This window comes from Tamandua tetradactyla, chromosome 10 (assembly GCF_023851605.1).
Source record: "Tamandua tetradactyla isolate mTamTet1 chromosome 10, mTamTet1.pri, whole genome shotgun sequence".
Lineage (NCBI taxonomy): Eukaryota > Metazoa > Chordata > Mammalia > Pilosa > Myrmecophagidae > Tamandua > Tamandua tetradactyla.
Genome location: NC_135336.1, coordinates 14,315,940 through 14,334,676, shown reverse-complemented (window position 1 = coordinate 14,334,676; position 18,737 = coordinate 14,315,940). Strand labels below are relative to the sequence as shown.

The 18,737-nt window shown below is 34.7% G+C and overlaps 1 protein-coding gene across 6 annotated transcripts in view; it reads left to right on the top strand.

Annotated features, from left to right (window-relative positions):
* Nucleotides 1-10,784, top strand: part of ATP13A3 (ATPase 13A3) — a 134,650-nt gene extending 123,866 nt beyond the window's left edge. For 5 of the 6 annotated variants that reach the window (XM_077117915.1, XM_077117914.1, XM_077117912.1 and 2 more), the window contains 2 exons: nt 545-634; nt 7,350-10,783. In XM_077117915.1, the coding sequence (XP_076974030.1) occupies nt 545-634; nt 7,350-7,547 (288 nt within the window). In that variant the 3' untranslated portion in view covers nt 7,548-10,783. Of the gene's footprint in view, nt 1-544; nt 635-7,349 lie in introns of all 6 variants that reach the window. The other variant, XM_077117911.1, reaches the window with a different exon arrangement.
* Nucleotides 10,785-18,737: the final 7,953 nt, after the last annotated feature.

Here is an 18,737-nt window from a genome sequence, read left to right as displayed (position 1 = left end):
ATTTTTAGACTTATGATCTCCCAATTTTTTTTTTTTCTAGTATTTTTGGCATTGCAGGCTCTGGGATTCGAACCGGGGTCTTGGGCATTTCAGGCGAGAATTCTAACACTGAGCAACCTTTGCACAGCCCTTCTTAATTTTTAAATTTTTATTCTTAATTTCAGAAGAATTATTTGTACTGAATGAACCCTGATAAAATCGTGCTAATTTATAGATATTAGCTATTAACTCAGTAAAACTCTGTGTTAAAACTTCAAGTTATAAGCATTATTTTAATCTGGAAGAAACCTGAGGATTCTTATAAAAACCATATTTTGTGGGAAATTTAGAAGCCCCATTTTCTTAGGGATTTTGTAATAATTTATATTTGTTACAAAAGTCCTGCTGTTATTATGTTTTTGCAGTATTAACTGAAATTCTCTCTGTATAATCAAACCATGCTTTTCACTAATGATACAGCTTTGTATAAGCCTTTTAAAATGTGCACATTAATAAAGAATGACTTAGTCCTTTTTAGTTTTTAACTCACTGGAATATCTCTCAGAACTTCTTCCTTGACATGGTCCTTTGGAAAATTGTGTTCAGTCGAGACAAACAAGGAGAATATCGCTTCACCACTACACAGCCGCCACAGGTTGGAAATCAGCACTTACTATCAATTCTTCACATGTATCTCGGCTCTTTGAGTTGTGTGCCCTGTATTCTGTAGGGTGGTTTTCTGTTGTACATTGCTTCAACTGTTTTCCCTATGCCTGGCATTCTATTTCTTTTAAGAAGTCCTGGAAAACTCCTGGCAAATATTGCTATAGTCTTTTCAGGACTTTAGAAATTTCATAAGTCTCTTTTCCATTCCAATCCTAATCTTCTGTTTGTGTAAAGGTCTTAATTTTATCCCTGAAGGTAGAAGTTAATTTTCCATTTCTGTGTGCTTTAAATATGTTTTCATGTAGGAGCTAAATGAGACTCATGAAAATGAATTTTGAAATTGGAATCATTGCTTCTTAGATCAGAATCTGAAGGCCAAAATTTTGAGGAATTGTTTCTCATTTGTTGTCTGTTGCAATGCCTTATTTTGGGGGGCCTTTTGGCTTACCCAAAAATATGAGCCAAAGTTAAGAGACAATGTTTTCTAAGAGACAATGTAAGAAAAGTTTTCTAAGAGACAATGTTCTTTTTTCGCATGGGCAGGTACTGGCAAGTGAACCCGGGTCTCCGGCATGGCAGATAAGAACTCTGCCACTAAGCCACCATGGCCGGCCTGACAGTGTTCATTTTTTTATACAAACTATGGCTTAAGACTTTTGACTTTTTGGATGCATTAAATAGTCTGTTATTGAAAGATATCTTCTGTAAAAACAGAAAAAAAGTACTGGATCGAAGCCACTTCCCTGCATTAGGAAGGGGGAAGTATAGCTCTTGGGAGAAAATACAGATTAAACTTATTTTTTAAACTGATATCAATGAATCAAAAACCTATGAGCCAGCTTTTTGGATATAGATAACAGTATATCAAGTCTTACCCTCTCATTATTTTGATCATTTATAGGTGGGCAATGTGCTTTACAAATGTGAGCTTTAAATCTCACATAATCTCACTGATCCTCAAACCACAACAAGGTTTGCAGAGTTGAAGAGTATTCCCTGGCATTTTTGAGTGGGGTCACGCACTTATTTTTAGCCTTCTTATACCTAAGTGGCAACTTCGTGAGCTTTATTTTGATAATTCAGCAGTCTTAATGACCCTCTGTAATATCACAGGATTGCTTTATGAGTTCTTATAGCCTGCCATTTTTTTGTAATGCTTTATGATGAATAATGATGTTTTAATAATGATAGAGTGAATCTAGAATCAGCTCAATTTCTTTTTCTTAGAGAAGCATATTACCCTATTGCTTCTAATACTGAGTATGATCAGAGCTGTACTAGGGTCCCAAGTCCTTTAGCGAAAACTCTTTGCCCATATATTTTTTCCTCTTGGTTACTTCACTACATTACTTCAAGGGGTTAACTTTGGCTCATCTCATGAGTTCTCATGTTAAATATTTATTGGCAAAGCCCAGGCAGAGAAGAACATTTAAATTGAGTTTTCATCTTCTCCAAAGAGATCTCTGCTGATCAAAACAGGAAATGAATGTTCTCAAGAGGAGTTACAGCCTGATTTGGTCAAAAGTGGATGTCATAGAACTCCATTAAAATATTTGAATTGGAAGTTCCTCCCTCACTTTTCAGCCAAAATTTAAGGGCAGAAGATTTGCTAAGACCTCTATTTTCTAGAAAGTTTAGTGCATAGATATGTTTTCCTTATATTTTTTGTTTTCTTTTTTTTAGCTTATGTTTTGTTTTCCTTTTATTGTAAAAGAGGTAGTCTCATGTGCACTCCTTCCTCTAAAGTATTCAGGGTAAGTAAGAGTAAAGGTAGAGAGTAGTCTAGTGGGCTCCAGCATGCCCCATGTGTTGTCTGATTCTGAGAATCACTCAGTAAACAAGAATTGTAGCCTTCCATTTCTGTGGTCATGATTAAGAATGCAGCTATTTTAAAAATTACTGGCATTGGAAAAGAGAATTTTTCTAACCTCTATATCTTAGCATAGTAATACTTTCATCTTCTTATACTTCTATGTTTAATGTAGTATTACTGTTCATTTTTATGACCCTTTGAGAATCAGTCAAATAGTCATATTACCATAAGGTTGTGCTTCTCAGTCAAGGGTAATTTCTTCTCCTTACTATCAGAAGACATTTGACAAAAGTGTATACAGATATTTTTGGTTGTTACAATTGACATAGTTGGGGGTAGGGGAGGCTGCTAGTGCACCTGGTGGGTGGAAGCAAGAGATGTTCTTACATGTCCTATAGTGCACAATACAGACCTTCACACCAAAAGAATTTTCCAGTCTGAAAATGCCAGTAGTACTGAGGTTGAGAAACCCTGACATAAGATGAAAAAGAATGTAAAGATGAGGTTGACTTGCTCTTAGCACTTCGTTTTGGGTTGCCCTTCCCTAAGTGTCTGTTCCACATCTGCCCATTTTGCGTACAACTTTTCTACCAGGAAGCCCATGAGATCTTAGATTATGATGATGTTGGGAGAAGAAAAGCCCTGTTTCTCATTTTCTTTTCTTATCATATTGAAAGCTTCAAAGCTAGTTACCTTGGACTAGGTTTCAGGCTTTAGACAGTTGACTTGTGATGTCAGCAACCTCAACTGGAATTCTTAGCAGCCACATCCAAACTATCTTAGTGGTCGACAAGGCACATATACAACGTATGTATTCATGTCACGAATGAGCAGTGATTGGTAGAAACGACCTAGTTTCTCCACTGCAAAGCACACTTCAAAAAGACATTGTTGCTGAAGAAAGAAAAAAAAAACTCTTAATAGCATAATTTTACTGTGTAATATTATAATTAAAAATAATTTTTACATATGTCATCTCTAGGATCCTCCCAATTTTAAGGTATTTCTAACTCCATTTTACAGATAAAGGAACAGAGCATTCAGTTGACTAGCTAAGGTTATGCATCTAATGAAGGCAGAGGTGGGAATTGAACTCAGAGTTTCTGTTTCAAGGGGAGTGTTTTTCCCACTGTGTCACATTGCCTCACGTACATCATTTAAGGGACCATAGAGATGTAAACTAATACTAACAACCAAATTATAAAATGGAGACAAACAGTAGATATTCTTATCAGTCCCTACTAAATGATAAACTGTGTGAGGCATTTTGCATGCATTCTCTCTAATTGTTAGAAGAACCTTAAGAGATTGGAATATCATTAGTCTCTCTAGCCCAATTTTCACAGATGAAGAAACAGTTTTAGACTAGAATTCAAATTAGTTTTACTTGTTCCCACAGCTCTAATATTACTATACCTCACAGCCTCCATATATTCTTTAAAGACCACATTGACTTTTAGGTGTCATTTTATTTAGCAGTTGACATTTTAGACATTATTTGGCTTACTGAACATTCATGTAGCTAATATAATTTAGTTATAGGAAACAGGATTTGTATATAGCAGTAACTTATTTCTCATGGTGATTCTTTTTCTTGTTGATGTTCAGTGGCTTAGTAAATGTCTATTAAATCAAGTTGAAAATAGGTTAAGTAAACCATTTTCAGATAATAAAAGCTAGTTCTTTAGCAGCTCCAGATGTTAGAACTTATTCTCGGACAAAAAATGATTAGGGGTTTTCAAGTTAAGGTACTCATCGTAAATGCTCTGAACGCTAAGACCTACTAAATGAAAATTTTCAGTGGTGGGGCCCCATCATCTGTGATTTTCTATAAGCTTTACTCCTGACTGAGAATTCTATGCTATTAGAAACTACTATTAGAAACATTTGTGCCTATCCTGTATCTAGTAAACTGAGGTCAGTTAGAAGTAGATGTGGAGTTTAGAATCGCTGGTTTTAACTTTGTTTCCAAGCATATGAGTGAAGCTAGAAATTTTTCTAGCTTCAATAGAAAAATTTAACATGTGTTAAATTTTAGTGTTAACATGTAATTTTATCCTGTGTGAGGATCTAATTCTTTTTGAATCCAAGTGTTAATTGTAGTCTTTATAACCACTTAGAGTATCATTTGAGTTTATTTAGATACAATGTTAATTATGATTACTTATATTAGTGTTTTTTTCCCTCCTGTATTTGTTTTATATTCAGGATTGGTATGGAAGAAGGCTTTTATGAAAACCATAGCACCATTATATATATGTATATTTTCATAAGCACAATTCAATATTTTATGTGCTACCCATGAAAACCATTTCCTAAAGGATGCTGCTAAGACTAAACTGACATTTGGGTTCTAGAATGAATAGCTTGGAATGGTCTGAGAAGCAAGGGAATTTTAGCTCTAGATCTTTTTGAAAAGTCTTGCCAGTTTCTCTGCTAGACTACGGAGCCTCTTTGCCTTCTCTGAGGGAATATTTAACCATTCCTTGCAGAAGCAAGCCAGAAGTTCTGGTTGCCATAACCACTGCTTTCTCCTGCTTCCAGGACTTAATACCCTAGATATTTTGGGGAGACCCAAGTGCTCATTCTAGACTCTATAATGCCCCACCTCGTTGCCTTCTCGTTGCGCATTGCTCACCTTCCTCCCCTTGTCACTGTCATCTCTCCCCTGATTTATTTCTCATTCCAGCTTGCCTATTGTAGCACTATTTATTTTTCTCTTCTGGTGGGTTATCTTGTGTTTGAGAGTGTGTGGTGCATATCTGTGTTTATAAGCTAACAAACCTGTATTTTCATTTGGTGTATTTCTGTGTGTGCAGTTTGGGGGAGGTAAGGGTAAAGGAACAAAATAGGTTTCTAATCATGGAGGCTTAGTGCTCCTCGTGACTTTAAAGAAAATTATGGCAAGTGTACTCTGATTATGATAGTGATGTTGTGTTTCTGTTTGCAATTAAATTAGTTTTTATTTTATTGCTTGCCTCATTTTCCACAGGTGAATTTAGAGATGTACGTGTGTGTGTGTGTCTTATATTTGAATCACTTGCCTGTGATTTTCCAGCCTATCCTTAACTCAGCCTGCTGTTTGCATTGCCTTTCAACTTTGACAGACTTATCTGGGCAAACAGGACCTAAGATGTTTCTGCATTTTTTTAAAAGTCAGCAATTAAAATTAGCCTTTCTTTGATCCTTTAACAATAATACTTGCCATAAAATAAAAGGTCCTCACAGCTTTCAGATTGATTTAGGAGTAATGATTATTTCCTCAGTTAGACCGAAGAATTTAAACACCAGGGGAAAAAGTAAGATCCAAGTAGCAAACCATCATGTTAGATTAAATATTAAAGTTGTGTGTGTGCTTGTAAGCACTGGGAAAGATTTGTTACTTTTGTTTGATTTGGATGCCCTAAAGTACCCTATAACTAATCTCATCCGAACCCTGATGCTAAATCTTTTCCCGTAGACTTCTTTTTAGCATATGGGGGGGAAGAAGCGGGCTTCGAAGATGAATACTATTTGTCTTTCTTTTTTTTTTCCTGGAATGCAACGTAACTTACTTGTGACCAAATTTTTGATAGCAATAGCAGTGCAGCTTACTGTGTTTTGTGGACAAAGTAAACTAAAATAGCTTTATAGTTAAAAGCAATTATTGTGTACCACTCTCTCAGTGCTGCCGCAGTCCCACCCCAAAGTTTTGAACAGGGAAAAGATTAGTAAGGTTCCAAGTTTTCATTTTACAGTATTTTTGCCATTCTCCCCTGACCAATTTCACAATGTGTATAGCAAATTTGCGTTTTTAAATCATGAAGATACTTTGATGTATTTTAAAATCAGAATACTTATCTCATTATGTTATGTTTTTGTGTTCTTGAATTATTTCAATTAACATTAGAGCTAGTGTTAATTGGCAAAAAATAAAAATAAAATCTTAGAATTTAAATTTTGCTTTGAATAAGAAACAGCCAAGATAATTAAGAACTGACTGTTCTTCAGAGGTGAACATAATGATGACAGTTTTCAGTATAAAGTCATTTAGTTTAATTTCATTTAATTCGAATTATAAGGGTACCTTTCAACTCACTTATTGAATTCACATTTCTATGCAATAACTAAGGTCACTGCTTTTTTGTTCTATAAAATTTATCTACGATCACATTTAAACATTGAAATTGTTCAGAAACATTTCAGTGGCAACCAAGCTTTTTCTAATATATAATATTAAAATTAGTGTTTGCATTATAATTTTATATTAATTTCTTTCCATTTATGGGGGCATCATCATTATAAGGGAAATCATCATTATGAAATGCTTCTTTTTCGTATTAATAAGAATATAACTTTTCAAAATGTGAGTGGCATTAAATGTGGTCTGAGTCCTAAATTTGACCTAACAATATTTGTTTCATGCTTAAATTTTTAGAAGATGTTGTTAACTGTGACAATATTTTTACAGCACTTTCTTCAAAAAATGATCAGGTGGCTAATTTACTAGGAATAAAAGCACCAAAAATAGATAGGATATGAGAGTATCTACATTAAACATTAAAATGTTTTCTCATATTGAATAGTTTATTTAACTTTAGTTATTTTGTATTATAGGATCTTAGATTCTATAGCTGCAAGTTATTTTAAAAGGTCATTAGTACACAAAAAGAAATAGGTACACACCATTAAATGATATATGAAGCAAATTACATTAATAACAACATCTAATCTTAAAAAAAATCCCTAAATAATCTAAAGCTGACTTTTTTACATGGAATTTTTGTTTGTTATACTCAGAAGTTATTTCCTGTTATTTTCTATGTTAGTATATTATGCTTTGGTGAGCTTGTTTAAAACAAGTAACCCTTAATCACATATGGTGTTTTTTTTCCTCCCCTTATATTCTTAGGAGTCAGTGGATCGGTGGGGAAAATGCTGCTTGTCCTGGGTCCTGGGTTGTAGAAGGAAGATACCAAAGGCAAAGTACATGTATCTGGCACAGGAGCTCTTGGTTGATCCAGAATGGCCACCAAAACCTCAAACAACAACAGAAGCTAAAGTTTTAGTTAAAGAGAATGGATCATGTCAAATCATCACCATTACATAGCAACAAATCAGTGTCAGTGGTATGCTTGATAGCATTATTCAGGAGGATATAATTATAGGACTTCCTGATTCTGTGTGTCAGAATGACACCATTTCAATTTATAACCTTTTTAATTTCCAGCTTATAGAAGCTGATTGGAGAGTTTTATTTTAAATGCAGCACAACAACAAAAAAGGTATTGGCTTGTCAGTTAAATTAATAACTATTATGTAAATGTTCTGTAAGCCCTAAATACCGTTTACATTTCCAGAATCTTTTTGATTGCTATCCTTGATGATACTGTTTATATTGGGAGCAGAAAAAAGTTGGTTTGGTGGGCTTGTAAGACAGTAGCTTTTGAGGCTTGACTAACCCCTTTGTTCTCACAACCCCCTTATTAAAAAGTTCAGTGTTTATATATAAGCCCTAAATTTGTGATTATAAAAATAAAATGGGTGTTAATTAGCTTCCATGTTATGGTTGAAAGCCTGTTTTCCAATATTTTTTCCAAAGACTTCTATATGTACATATACCAGTTCCCTTTGATAGCTTGGAGTTAGAAGTGAGTTTATATGCTGTTTCTGAGAGAACAACTCAGGTAATCTCCATTTGTGGTTTTATATTTTATGTACAAACTGCCTGGGTTTTATTTTTCTAATCAGCAAGGTGCTTCACTACCTTCTTGAGATGTCCCTCAGAGCTATTAAATGGATCTTGTGCTATATCTGATGTCAATAGTATAATTTGCTTAAATTAAATCTTATAGAACCTTTTCCCCTAGAAAAAATAGAATATTTCTTTTGGTAGTAGGTTTAATTTTATCTTTATAATATCTCTTCATATCCTCCCACCCCATTGGCTTTATATTACTTTAAATGTAATTTTCTTTTCTTTATTTCTACCCCTTTTCACTAAAAGATATGGGGTAATAAGGATTTTCTTTTTTTTTTCCAGTTTCTTAGCATTTTAATTCAAGATTTTTAAAGATTTGGTGTATGTCTCTCCTATGAATAATGAAACTTAAAAAGAGTGGATTTAACTGATTGCTATTTTTTCAAAGCAATATGAACTTGGTGGCAGTTTATCTTGTGCCGTTAGGTGGCGCCAGAGGTCAGATCTTAACCTGTTTTGGATTGGACAATATAAGTGTTTACAAATGAACATTTTGGGTTGTGGAAATTTCTGGAAGGAAAAAATTGAGGACATAAAGCTAAAATATAGGCCATTCATTGAGCCAAAAGAAGTATGGAAAATATTTTATACTTTTTTGTCTTGCCTGGCTAATGCTTAAATGCTCAACAAAATTAAAGTAAGTTTAAAAATGCCTTGATAGGTGGGATTTAGTAATTTTGCAAAGCTCACAGTTATAATAAACAGGAAACTAATATTGCTGTAAAAGGTTGTTTGAAATAATTAAAATTATATGAAATCATCCTGTGTTCTTCTTAAACTAGTAGCATGTTTGTGCTTTCCACTTATGACTGATCATTATTTTCCTGATATATAGGAATAATTTAGCAAATGTTACGTATAACTTTACAGCCAAATGGTTCTCATCTTTTATGCTGCAAAGACCTGACTCACGGTGTTTGGTAACTGTAAGAAAATTTAGGTTACACTCAGGATCACTGTTATTGCTGTTGCCACTTAAGATTCATACAAAAAATATCATCGAAATTTTCCATCAAAAAATGTAATACAGTACTAATGCACATTAGATGATAAAAACAATTGTTCCATGAATGATTCTATGAAGCTATGCATCTTAGACCTCTTGAGCTGTGAATTAGCACTGTTTTCTATAGTTACTTATTCTCTTGATTGTTTTATAATTTCCATATTCATTTTCTATATGTACAAGTGTTATTCTTTAGTTATCTTCCAGAATTGTAAAATTTATTCTTGGGTTTAAATACTGAAGCATATGATTAAAGTAATTGCTAAGTAGCAGCTTAAAAACTCAACTGTCAAATTATATTTAACATCTTTGAGAGCATGATCAGAAATAGCTATTTTTGAACACTTCCCCCTTTTTTAACATTTAGAGTTTATATGTATTTTATATTTCATCTGTCCATTTTGTATTCCAAGGAATGAGGATGTTAGGTAGGTGAAAAGCATTTGTAGGAAATTAGATTTGAACATAGACAAAGTAGATTGTTTTAAGTTGTAATTGTTGGCTTCCAGAATGTTGTTTGAAGAATGTCTGTGAATCCAGGTGTGGGTCCTACTCAGTGCCATAGATAGACTGAGTCCTCTACTGTGTAGGCCACAATTAAATAGTAATTTTGATTCTGAATTTCACATTAAATTATTTGAGTTACTCAGACCTAAATTTAAAAAAAAATCTGTACATATATTATTTTGATGTATTAAGATTAATAAATATTGCTGATTTAAATTTTATTTATGCACATATTAAAGGACAGAAATGTCCTGGAAGGTAATTGTTAAATAATATGTAACTTTTTAACTTTTTAAATAAATAAGATTTTTAATGTGTGTCTCCCTCAGGGTTGTTTAAAGTTTTTTTCCTCCCTCAAATATAAATAGTGGTAACTATATGTTTTTTATCTTCTAGCACCAACTGCTGTAAAGCAATGCTGCAAATAATGCTTGACTAGAAATGGCTAAGCCAGAAACAAAATAAATACTTTTTATATTAGTTTTATAATTCTCAAATTGGGGAAGTTCTCCAAATCTCACTTGACTTTAAACTGTTGCAGTTTTTACTCTATTTATTTTGTTCCCTATGTTTATGAAAACAATGCACAGTTTCAAAGGCATGGTAAATGATATATCACTATGTTTATGTTGCCTGTTCAAAAAACAGCTATAGATGCAATATCCAGAGAAGAACAAAATTCAAGATTTCATGCATATCTGAAAATAGGTTTTGTATATTTATGGTGGGAGGTGATTGGGAACTTTTAAATTGAAAGTGGGGTGTTAATTTTTGTACAGTCTGTGGGCATTTACACCTATTTTTAATGTATTAAAATTTGGTAATTATGTGCCATTTAATTAATAAAAATATTACTTCCTGTTATGATTTGTGAATTCCTTAAACCTTGGGTTTTTTTTTAAGTAACTTTATATTAGGAGATGATACTGCATCTTTATATTTTTAGAAATGTATTGCTGCTCAAGAATGGTACTCTATTGTCAAAAAGGCATACATTTATAATTGTACACTCAGCATTGTAAATAATTTTATGAAATCTTTTTGATTTATGCTATTCAAAATAAAAATTTAAATGAATGAAATAACATTTCTTTAATTTTTTCTGTAACTTTACATATTTGTTTGCTTTTTACTTCTGTGAATGCTGTCCACTGGATTTTTCCCTGGTTAGTACTTCCCCATTTCCTTTTTAACTTTGGATTTTTGAAGGAATAAATCCAGCATGACACATTTTGCGTCATGTCTGTGGAAGCCCATCAGTCAGATTGTAGAACCAGTTATTAGCTCAGAGGGAAATGGTGAAATGGAAACTAGGGATTTATAAACTCTATTAATAGTTGGAAAGATCAAACCAAAAGCTAATACCCTAAGACTTGTAAATTTGGAATGAAATGGCATTGATAGATACTGGTTGCAAAAAGAACATTCCAAGGAGAGAGAAACTTTAATGATCAGGAAAAGTCCTACTTAAAGGAGATAAACTTATTAGGCCTTTGATCTTGGAGAGGGGGTATTTAATTTTGAGGAATTCCCATTCATCTATTTCTTCAATGCTTGTGCTTTTGTGTAAGATCTAGGAAATCTCCTATTTCTCTACATTTTCTTCTAAAAGTTTTATGGTCTTGGAGCTAATGTTGGGTCTTTGATCCATTTTGAGTTCATTTTTGTATAAGGTGTGAGATGTAGATCCTCTTTCATTCTTTTGCATTTGCATATGCAGTTCTTCAAGCACCATTTATTGAAGAGGCTGCTCTGCCCTAGGTGAGTTGGCTTGACTGCCTTATCAAAGATCAGTTGTCCATAGATGAGAGGTTCTATATCTGACCACTCTATTTGATTCCATTGGTCAGTATATCTATCTTTATGCCAGTACTATGCTTCCCCCACCCCCCACCCCCAGCTTTTCTCTGTTGCTCTATTGGAGTATGTGTTTCTCTTCTGGTTTTTTTTTTATTATTATTATTTTTAATTTATTTTTATTATTAAACATAACATACAAACACATTCTTACCATATGATCATTCCATACTTGATATATAAAACCAGTCACTCACAATATCATCACATAGTTGTATATTCATCATCATGATTATTTCTTAGAACATTTGCATCAATTCAGAAAAAGAAATAAAAAGAAAACAAATTCCTACATACCATACCCCTTACCCCTCCCTTTCATTGATCACTAGCATTTCAATCTACTAAATTTATTTTAACATTTGTTCCCCCTATTATTTATTTTTAATCCATATGTTTTACTAGTTTGTTGATAAGGTAGATAAAAGGAGCATCAGACACAAGGTTTTCACAATCACGCAAGTCACCTTGTGAAAGCTATATCATTATACAATCATCTTCAAGAAACATGGCTACTGGAACACAGCTCTACATTTTCGGGCACTTCCCTCTAGCCTCTCCATTACATTTTTTTTTTTTTTAATTTATGATTCATAACCACATACAAACACATTCTTATATGATCATTCCGTTCTTGTTATATAATCAGTAACACTATCATCACATAGTTGTATATTCATCATCATGATCATTTCTTAGAACATCTGCATCAATTCAGAAAAAGCAATAAAAAGAAAAAAATTCATACATACCATACCCCTTACCCCTCCCCTTCACCAATCACCAGCATTTCAATCTACTAAATTTATTTTAACATTTGTTCCCTCTATTATTTATATATTTTTAATCCATATGTTTTACTTGTCCATTGATAGGGTAGACAAAAGGATCATTAGACACAAGCCTCTCACAACCACACAGTCACGCTGCTACAGCCATATCATCACACAATTATCTTCGAGAAACATGGCCACTGGAGCACAGCTCCACATTTTCAGGCAGTTCCCTCCAGCCTCTCCATTACACCTTAACTAAACAGTTGATATCTTAATGCATAAGAATAACCTCCATGATAACTGGAATCCCTCAGCCATTCACACCTTATTTTGTCTCATTTTGCTCTTCCCCCCTTTTGGTCGAGAGGGTTTTCTCAATCCCTTGATGCTGAGTCCCTGCTCATTCTAGAATTTCGGTCCCACATTGCCAGGAAGGTACACACCCCTGGGAGTCATGTCTCACATAGAGAGGAGGAGGGCAGTGAGTTTGCTTGTGGTGTTGACTGAGAGCAAGAGGTCACATCTGAGCAACAAAAGAGGTTCTCTTAGGAGTGACTCTTAGGCCTAATTTTTTTTAACATGGGCAGGCACTGGGAACTGAATCCGGGTCTTCAGTGTGGCAGGCAAGAACTCTGCCACCGAGCCACCATTGCCCTCTTAGGCCTAATTTTAAGTAGGCTTAGCCTATCCTTTGCAGGGTTAAGTTTCATATAATACCATGCTGTTGTGACCAGTGTTTGTAATATGCTTTAAAGTCAGGTCATGTGAGACCTCTCACTTCATTTTTCTTTCTCAAGTGTTTTTAGCAATTGGGGGCACCACTGCCCTTCCAAATAAATTTGGTTATTGGTTTTTTTATTTATGCAAAGTAAGGTTTTAGGATTTTAATTGGTATTGCATTGAATCTGGAAATCAACTTGGGTAGAATTGACATCTTAACTATATGTAGTCTTCCAACCCATGAACACAGTATGCCCTTCATTTATTTAGGTCTTTCTTTTAGCAATTTCTTGTAGTTTTCTTTGTATAGGTCTTTTGTATCCTTAGTTAGATGTTATTTCTAAATGTTTTATTCTTTTGGTTGCTATTGTAATGGATTTTTTTTCTTGATATCCTCAGATTGTTCATTACTAGTGTGTAGAAACACTACTGAATTTTGGGGGTGTTGATTTTGTATCCTTCCACTTTCCTGTACTCATGTATTAGCTCTAGTAGTTTTACTGTGGATTTTTCAGGGTTTTTGAAATATAGTATCATACCATCTGTGAATAATGAGAATTTTATTTCTTCCTTTCCAATTTGGATGCCTTTTATTACTTTTTCTTGTCTAATTGCTCTGGCTAGAACTTCTAGCATAATGTTGAATAACAATGGTGACAATGGACATCCTTGTCTTGTTCCTAATCTTAGGGGGAAAGCTTTCAATTTTTCCCCATTGAGGATGATGTTAGCTCTGGGTTTTTCATATATTCCCTTTATCATGCTGAGGAAGTTTCCTTCTATTCTTATCCTTTGAAATATTTTCACCAGGAAAGGATGTTGAATTTTGTCAAATGCCTATTTTTTCATCAATCGAGATGATCATGTGGTTTTTCTGCTTTGATTTGTTGGTATGGTGTATTACATGAATTTATTTTCTTATGTTGAACCATCCTTGTATACCTGGAATAAATCCCACTTGGTCATGGTGTATAATTCTTTTAATGTGTTGGTAGATTCAATTTGAAAGTATTTTGTTGAGGATTTTTGCATCCATATTCATTAGAGAAATTGGTCTGTAATTTTCTTTTCTTATAGTATCTTTGTCTGGCTTTGGTATGAGGGTGATCTTGGCTTCGTAGAATGAGTTAGGTAGCCTTCCCTCCTCGTCAATTTTTTTGAACAGTTTGAGCAGGATTGGTACTAATTCTTTCTTGAATGCTTGGTAGAATTCATATGACACCATCTGGCCCTGGACTTTTTTGGGGGATGGGGGAACTTCTTGATGACTGATTCAATCTCTTTACTTATGATTGGTTTGTAGAGGTCATCTGTTTCTTCTCAAGTCAATGTTGGTTGTTCATGCCTTTCTTGGAAGTTGTCTATTTCATCTACATTGTCATGTTTATTAGCATATGGTTGCTCATAGTATCCTCTCAGGGAGAGGAGGTATTTTAGAGTATCATAAGTTTTACAGGAGGCATGCATCCTCCCTTCATGTGGGGTATGTGACTGGCTGTGGTGTGATGAATTGGGTGGTACGAGGGTGGCTTGATCTTCTATCCAGTCACTGGTTTGTGTAGCATATGATCATATCCACAGAACCTGTTGAAGGGGCCACTGTTCTGCATTCTCTCTTTCTTCCCCTTCTATCCCTGAGCCAAGTGCTTTTTTCTGAGTATATGTTGTAGGGAAGGGCAGAGGAGTGTGAAAGGGGCTGTCTCTCTTCAAGGATGGAATAGAGTTTACTCAGTACATAAAGATTACTACCCACCCCTGCTGTGCCCTGGCCTCTGGATCTCCTTCTGTGGGGGAAGAAAGCATATCATCCAGATATGCTTTTGCATGGCCACACCCTCTAGGCCAGGACTCTGTGACTTTTACATGGCAGTGCTACTTAGAACCTACCTGATCCATTTCATGGAGCTAAAATCCAAAGCTTTCACCCTAATTGCTCAGATAGTTCTTAATACATAATCAGATTGCCCAGTGGATGGACTAATGGTGCTCTACCCCTCCCTGTAACTTCCAGGCACAGTTTTCTTCTGAGCAATCAGAATGCCCTGCTCTCTTCAAAGAACAAAACTTGGAGGCCGTTCTGATGGGAGGTCTTGCTGGTAAAATAGGCTAAAGAAGCTTAACCATTATTTGATTTGCGATCTTACTCTGATGTTTCACAGTGCTACTTTTTCCCAGTCTGATCTATCATGTTGGCCCCCTGCTGTTTTCATGGGGTAGGGCCTTTACTTGGTGTGTGTGCCAGTTTGAATATATGTACCCAGAAAAACCATGTTCTAATCATGATTCAGTCTGCAGCCTTTTGATCCTGGTTCAATATTGTAGGTAGAAACTATTTTTTTGTATGCTGTATAGTGGGACTCATATTTCATTCTTTTTCCATGTGACTATCCTGTTATTGCAGCACCATTTGTTGAAAAAAAATTTTTTTGGTGGGGTTGGGAAGTGCATGGGCTGGGAATCAAATGTAGGTAGAAACTTGATTAGAGTATCTCCACAGAGGTATGTTTGCCCAGTTGTGGGTCTGATCTTTTGATTAGATGGTGGATCTTCATTAGTTTACTGGAGTCCTTTAAAGAGGAAACGTTTTGGAGAGACCAGAGCAGACACAGATGTTGACACTTAGAGAACAGAGTCACAGATATTTGGAGATGCCTGGAGCCCAGAAGATGTTTCCATGAGATGTCAAGCAACCAGGCCTGGAGAATGCCAAGGGAAGCCAAGAAATGAAAGCCGGCCCCGGAGAAGTAAAATGAGGAACCCCCACAGGAACAGAAGCTGAAAGCAACAGAGCCCAGGAGTAGGGAACCAGCAGATGCCAGCCACATCACTACCTAGCTGACAGGTGTTTCTGATCCATTGACTTTCCATGAATTAAGGTATCTTTTCCTGAGTGGCTTAGTTTGGACAGTTTTATAGGCTTAGAACTGTAAACTTGCAACTTAATAAATTTCCCTTTTTAAAAACTGCTCCATTTCTCGTATATTGCATTCCAACAGGTTTTACAAACTAAAAGCAGTGTACCTGTGCCTGATAAACTCACCAAGGTGCCAGGGTGGCTATTCTGGGGTCTGGAGTTGCTTTCTTAGATCAGAACCAAGACCTCCCACAATACCTGGCAGAGGAAGTGGCCCTTCCCTGTAGTTTAGGACTACGTAATTTAGAAGATTATTTCAGTCAATTCATTTATTGAGCTGTGACTCCGTTTTAGCTGTATCAAAGACTGATTGCATTCCAGTGCTTTTTCTTTACCACCTACAAATGTGGATAAGGAACTTTTTATCCAACTGGAATAATATAAGAATCACTTCTGCTATACTGCTCTATTCAGTTATTTCAGAGGTAAATGTTTATTCTTTTCACAATTCAAGCATTGATATTCCACTGTACTTTTTAATGCCTATGTTTTTACTGATTTTTCTTAAATGATGTCACCCCTTCTGAATCACTTTATTTTTTGCATTAAATTTTTAAAAAGTAATAGTTATATGTGCATATTTGAAAAAAAAAAAAACCTTATAGAAAAGTATACAAGTTTTCTTATTCCTCACCCCTGGTTTTTCTGCCTAAAGGCAAATACTAATGCTTGGTGGGGAAAGAAGGGATTTATTTATTTATATATTTTAATCATCGCTGCTTGAAGAGGTGGTTATCCTGATCTTTTACATCATAAAAATCAATTCAAGGTGGATTAAAGATCTAAATGTGATTGACATAAAATCATAAAACTTAATAAGGAATTTGGGCGAATATTTTTCTGACTTTGGAGGATGAAGGATTTTGATGGTCGCAGAAAACACAAATCATAAAAAAAGAACTTTGCTGTATTAAAACTTTTATCCATCAAGACACCATTAAAAAAAGTAAAATCAAATCACAAGCTGGGAGAAAACATTTGTAACACCTATAATGCATGAAAGATTGGTATCCATAATACGTAAAGAATGGCTACTGATCAGTGTAAAAGATACAGACAGATATTTTGAATATAGAAAAGGGCAAAAAACCTCCAAATTTCTCAGAAGATGAACCACAAGTGACCCTTAAATATATGAAAAACTACTCAAGTTCATCAGTCAGTAAAGAAATGAAGTTAAAACCACCTGAGATAACCATTTCATACTCAGAAAAATTAAATTGAAAAAATCATTAATACCAAGTGCAGGCAAAGTTATGGAGCACCACAACTCTCATATATAGTAGGTAGTGGCATTACTTGGTATAACCACTCTGGAAAGCAGTTTTGACATTCTCAAGTTAAATTATAAACATGTACATACTCTTTAGCCAGCAATGTCATTATTGAATACGTTCAAGATTGTTATTCTTAAAATGAAAACAGAAAATTGAATGGAGAATTGGAGCAACGTGGCATGAAAAGGAAATATGGACCATCTGGAGGTGTGACTGCTACAATGACCCAATGTGTTACTGAACTCCTCTAGCACCACAGATATAACATGCCAATTATGGAAAAACTCTTCTATTCTTGGTCAGCTTTGACAATTGTACTCAAGTTATATGGCCTTTTTGTCAGTTTGAAAATATTTGTCATTTTAAAACCAGAACATGCCCTCTGAGATACGGCCCTTTCCATGACTTTTATTCCGGTACAGCCATTATCCTCAGGATGCAAAGATATCTCCCTCTTCCTTTAGAAAGTGTTGAATCACATGCAAAGCTCTAAGTCTTTCAGTTGCTTTGGAGTGCAGCACCATTTCAGGTAAGCCAAATATTCTAAAATGTAATATAGGAAATTGAAGGGCTAGGTTAGTCTGATATGCATAAGATAAAGTTTAGTACAAGAAATAGTTTTGTGCAAAATTATAATAGGGAAACATTGTTTTGGCAGATTAATATTAGTTTGTATTTCACAGATAACAATGCTGTGAGTACTAATTTCTATTAGGCACCTCAGAAATGGTAGCTCCTGAATTTATGGCTCAGTCAAATACCACCCTCAATTTCCACTTGTGTGACTGGTTGAGTTACTTAACCTTTCTATGCCTTAATTTCCTCATCTGTGAGTGGGGGATAATAGTACATACCTCATAACATTAATTGTAAAGATTAAATGAATTAATATAAAACAAAGTGCTGAGAACAAGGTGTGGCATAAAAAATGATGAGTATTATCTATTTTTCTCTGCTTGGCTGTTAATTAAAGGCATTCACTGTTTGGGGGGTGTTCATTATTTTTGCAGAGTAACCTGGTCCTTCAGAAACAGCATAATTGTGACAAAAGAATCAGGTCGTGGTGGTGGTTTCAACAGACTTCACTATTCTATGGCTGTTGATTATTGCCAACCCTAGATTTACCCTCCTTTGTGATGTCTGTGATCTTGAACTTGAAAATGATAATTTTAATTATCTCTTTATGTAAATTATTTTGATCTATGTTTAAAAAATATTGGCTTTTCTATAGCTTGAAAATACTTTAATTTCAATGATTTAAACTGGCTAGAAATTCAGTGAAACAAGACTGAGATCTCATAGCGTAAAATGTCTTTTTACCACCTAGGGAAATATGCACTCCTGAGAAAAAGGGAGACTAGTTGTATCTGGACAACAGTCAAAACAAGTGATAATCCTGGCAAAGGGATTGTGTCTTTGCAGTGTTCAGTGTTAAAAGATCTAGTGTTCTCTTTTTTTTAATTTAAAAAAATGTGTTAAACA